At 43.3% G+C, this 5,000-nt stretch overlaps 1 protein-coding gene across 1 annotated transcript in view; it reads left to right on the forward strand.

Annotated features, from left to right (window-relative positions):
* The first annotated feature begins 3,172 nt into the window (after positions 1-3,172).
* Positions 3,173-5,000, forward strand: part of plcb3 (phospholipase C, beta 3 (phosphatidylinositol-specific)) — a 38,071-nt gene continuing 36,243 nt past the window's right edge. The window contains exon 1 of the mRNA XM_030779657.1: positions 3,173-3,371. Within this exon, the coding sequence (XP_030635517.1) occupies positions 3,273-3,371 (99 nt within the window). The 5' untranslated portion in view covers positions 3,173-3,272. The remainder of the gene's footprint in view (positions 3,372-5,000) is intronic.

Consider the following 5,000-nt stretch of genomic DNA (forward strand, 5'->3'; position numbering starts at 1 on the left):
GAGAATTCAGTGGAGTGAAGAGGAAACCAGAAACTTCCATGCTATGTGTGTGTGTATGTGTGTGTGTGTAGCCTATGGGTGTTTTGGCTTTTGCTTTGGTATGTGCTAACTTGGTGACAGGCGGTTCTGACACAGAATAATGCACAGCTCTAACACATAGACAAATGCTTACAAAATATCAAGCAAGGTTTGTTAGAATAGAGGGCTTTACTTCGAGGCGAGGTCACTGGCTTATTCTGAGGGCTGGACTACAAAGCGAGGTAACTTATCCCGGCAACTTCTGGTTAAGTTAAGTCAGAGTAAGTCGTAAACCTCCTAATAGAACAGCTCTATGGCTTTGCTTTGCTATGAGAATAAAGCCATAGGGCTCTTCTGTTAGGAGGTTTACGACTTACTCTGAGTTAACTTAACCAGAAGTTGCCGGGATAAGCCAGTTACCTCGCTTCGTGGTACAGCCCTCAGGACTTTAAACAATAAACATTAGATAATACACAACAACAAGCCTTGGGAACAAAGTGGAGATCAAAGGTGCCACGACAAACATTTCTAATAAGAGCCAACGCGTTGTGCAACTTCTTTATTGAGTTTTTGCTGTGAAATGCAATAGCAACATATAAGAAGCACACAGATGTGCAAAACGACCATCTCTTACCACTACAGCTGTTATTAAAACACACTATTGGATTTTGTGGGGATCTCGGCAGATGTCTGAAATGTAGTGATGTAGTAGCGACACCACTAGGTGGCAGTAGTGGACCATAGTGGCAGTACTCTGCCGAATGCTACAGTGAGCCGGACAACAGAACGACTTCTGTTTTATAACAAAGAAGCTTTTGAAGCCTTTTTTTCTGTTCTCTCTGGCCAACATTTCTCCATTTTACAGAGTAATGTGATCAGGCCCTTATTGCTACTGTTGACTGAGTCAGGGCTTTCTTATTAAGAGAGAGAGAGAGAGAGAGAGAGAGAGAGAGATGGTCACAAAGGAAAACCATGTTGATGGATTCAGAATCCCAAGCATCTTCAAAGCAGTATTTTTTTTTTCTTTTTTACACATATGAGCAGCTGTGTGTGTGTGTGTGTGTGTGAATGTCCCCATGTCACTATGTCTCTGTGCTCAGATACAATATGTCTTTGTGAGTCTTTGGCGTCCAGTCAGAAAAAGCCTCAGACTGGAGTATGTGTGTGGGGTGAGGGGACAAAAAGAGAAAGACCTTTAATTATCCATAAACACCAAGCATCTTTTCCTCTTCTGACCCCTAATAAACATCCCCATCTGACTCTCACTCTGCTCGACAGCATGTGTGCACTGGAAATGACTTTTCACTCACACCTCTCTCTCTCTCTCTCTCTCTCCCTCTCTCCCTCTCTCTCTCTCTCTCTGTGTGTCTGTGTGTGTGTGTCCTGTGTACTCATATACACAACCTTACGGTCAAAACAGAGAGACACAATGGGAACAATGAACCAGGCCACAGCTGTGTCTGACAGTGAGTGCGTGCATGTGTGTGTGTGTGTGTGTGTGTGTTTACATTTGTGGCATTGAATTTGCACCATATATGCCTAAAAATAAGAATATATTTATCTTTGGGATGGATAGGTCACAGAAAAAGCAACAGTGACATTAACAGGTTGAACCCACTGTCTTTTGCCCGATATGATTTAATGCATACTTCAGGTGGGAACACAACACCTGTTATGGAAAGAGCGAGGGCCAGAAAGAGAAGAGAAGAGAAGAGAAGAGAAGAGAAGAGAAGAGAAGAGAAGAGAAGAGAAGAGAAGAGAAGAGTGTACATTCACAGGAGTTGACAACTGTAAGATGTCAGTAAAGTTGTGCACAACACTTACGTCCCTCAAATGTGATGGGTCTCAAATACATGTGTTGTCACGAGCCTACCAAGCGCACCCCCCCCCCCTTTTTTTTGGACATTTGGACACATGATGGGACCAGTTTATGCAACTGTCTTGTAACAATGCCATGTCGAATATGATATTGATTTCTTTCCTGGGAGGAACAAATTGTCTCCCCGTCTGAATGGCGCCGATATTTGAGATAAACTTGATTTCCATGACATTGATCTAAGGGGAATTCTTCAACATGTGACTCTAACAGTCATTAGAGTTAGATTTTCGTGACGGGACTTGGCCGATTTCCAGCTCTGAAATTGAGAGAAGGGACATGAGAGAAAGGGTGTGGCGCGTGTCAAATTACGCACGAGATTGGTTAGAGGGGGGACATGGATTCAGTTTTGGTAATCATAACTTTTAGTACACAAGCACTGATTTGACCGACGGAGCCCCAGGGGAAATGTAATTGCAGTACATTAGTACCTACCGTCAAGGGTGGAAATTAAACTTCGCTAATACAGGCTGCAGCTTATTAAACTTTCCAGTTTTGCCTAACACTCACAACGAGTCTTTCTGTGCCTATTATTCGAATAAAACGTCTCCCTTGTTCATGTCATTTAATCGGCACCGTTCCACGGGAGCACGCCTCATACCTTGCATTCTTTCTAGGTAGATCTGGGTATGTCAGAAACATTCGGTCGAACCGTAGCTTCAGCAGTTCCTCAAAAAAATCATTCGATATTTCGTGTCTCCCTTCCTCTTAGACGTTATGGCCACAGTTGTTTTATGTCACGGAGGTTAAGTTTGACGAACACGCCTCTACAAAAGAATGGAATGACAGTGTTTAAAGCTTGCCTGAGAGAAGACAGAGAAGAAAAAAAAAAACACTCCCCCGTCATTTTTTTCCCTTCACTTCCTTACTCCCTCTCTCCTTACCCGTCCTTCTTTCGCTCCCTCCTCTCTGTCTCTCTCTCGTTTATTTCTTGAAAACATGAGGGGAAAAGAAGACAAGAATTCATTGGGGACCAAAGTCAAGTGAAAGTTTCACCGAAGCTTTCGAGGGAGAGGAAAAGGGGACATCATTAACAAGCGGATGGAAGAGAGGAAGGAAAAGATCAATTCAACTCCATGGCAAGATAAAGGCATTAACGAATAAACAGTATATGAAGTCATAAACTGCAGTCATCCGCGTCGCTCGACAGGGTCAACTGGTCACTGCTTCTGCCGTGTTAATGTGTGACTTTCAGCCAAGTAATATTTGCAAGTTTCTGTCCTGCCAACTTAGCGAATTTGTCCCTAGATAGAATCGAAACCTCGCGTCAGGTCCCTAATCTCTCCGGAAAGATACCGAGCTCAAGGATCCAGGCGCCGAACGATAGCAGGACCCTGAAGCCGGAGAAGAGGCGTTGCCAGCCGCCGTTCCAGCAGACATGGCCGGGGCAAAACCGGGAGTACATGCTTTGCAACTCAAACCGGTGTCTGTCCATGAAACACTAAAACAGGGCAGCAAGTTTATCAAATGGGACGAGGTAAGCCGACTGCTTTGAATTAGGAGTTCCAAGTGCTCCGTCCAATGCAGTTTGAGTCGGTTTTCGTATGTTCGTGTTTGTGTGAAGTTCACATGCTGAAATAATTTTGGAGGAATTGCGAGCGAAGTTCTAACAGTCGTGGGGCCGACTGCTAATGAGCTAATGCGCTTTTCCAATATCGCCTGTGGGCAATTGAATTCTTGTCAAGCAAGTTTTTCCTCAACTCAAGTTTAAAAACCCATGTCGTTGGCCTGTTTATGTTTGTATCTGTAATTCTCTCTTTGTTTATTTAGGATATTACGATGGACGGCCACTTTGAAAACCCTCAGTTTCGTATTCCTAGGAGTTTAAAGACAGTCCAAAGACTGAACAAAAAAAACTGCAACAATGTCACACGACACTCACACACCAAGCCTCTCATTGTTTTGAACATCGAAGACCAGTGTAAACACTTTGCATCAAAACATGTTTTAGTTATAGGCGACTGTAAAAAAATTTAGTGTTTTCAAAATTCTTCCGCGTAGTTGCTCAATTGGCAACGTGGGACAGTGTGTGTTTCTATGTGAGGTTTAACCAAGCATATGTCCTGCATCTTGCGCAGGAAAGTGACTCTGCTGTAATTACAGACGTTTCGATTCGAAGTGTCAAGAAGGTATGATAGTTGCGCAGATCTCTCTCTCTCTCTCTCTCTCTCTCTCTCTCTCTCTCTCTCTCTCTCTCTCCCTCGCTTAATTCATCGATTTGGTTTAGTCATGGATCATGTCCTGACGCTTAGACACATTACTCTGAACTATATCTGCAGATATGAATCCACCCTTCATGATAAGGGCAGTGTTGTGTAAGAGTTCTTGCAGCGCTCGTAAGTGTCTTTTCTAGAACGCTCCTATGAAGCAGTAAGCGTATGTATTTTGACGCGAGTCCTCGGAGAGCAATTTGTTATTAATAATTAACTTTTTGCGGTTCACAATTGCTGAGTGCCCCGGCGTTGCCTGCTCTGTAATGATTGTGTCGGATGGCTCTTTTTAAGCGTTGGGTTGAGACTACTTAACCGTGTGTGTGTGTTTGTGTGTGTGCGTTTATGTGTGTGCGTGCGTGTGCGTGAGTGAGCGAGTGAGTGAATGCGTGTGCGCGAATGTGCGTGCGCCCGGGTGAATTTGGTGCTGAGTTGTATACTTTTCTTAATTGATTAATGCTGACTTTTAAAATAACGATAACGATTCCAGTGGAACAGGTCTACCCTGACAGAAACCGAGTTTAGTGTAAACTAATAGTTTTATATCTCTTCAGAGGACGTTTAAGTATGAACTGTAGTTTATCCGGCTGTTGAACCGACCATAATGGCAGGCTTCAGTTCAGTGACATTGATGACATGACATAAAAAAAAAAAAACTGCCATGACTCAGTTTATTTGATGTTTTCTTGAGTGAAGCAGAAGGGCTGAACTTGAGGAACTTAAAGTGATCAGGGTATTTTTTTTTTTTTTAATGTCTCTTATATGCAAAGCTACAACAATTAGGGTGCGAGGTTGAGAACATGCCAAAGATGGGAGGAGAAACACGCTCTGGAAACCTCAAAATATCTCTGCTGTCTTCCTCCATCCATCTCCTCCTTCACCAATCCATTTCTCTC

Source organism: Chanos chanos, chromosome 7 (assembly GCF_902362185.1).
Source record: "Chanos chanos chromosome 7, fChaCha1.1, whole genome shotgun sequence".
Taxonomy (NCBI): Eukaryota; Metazoa; Chordata; class Actinopteri; order Gonorynchiformes; family Chanidae; genus Chanos; species Chanos chanos.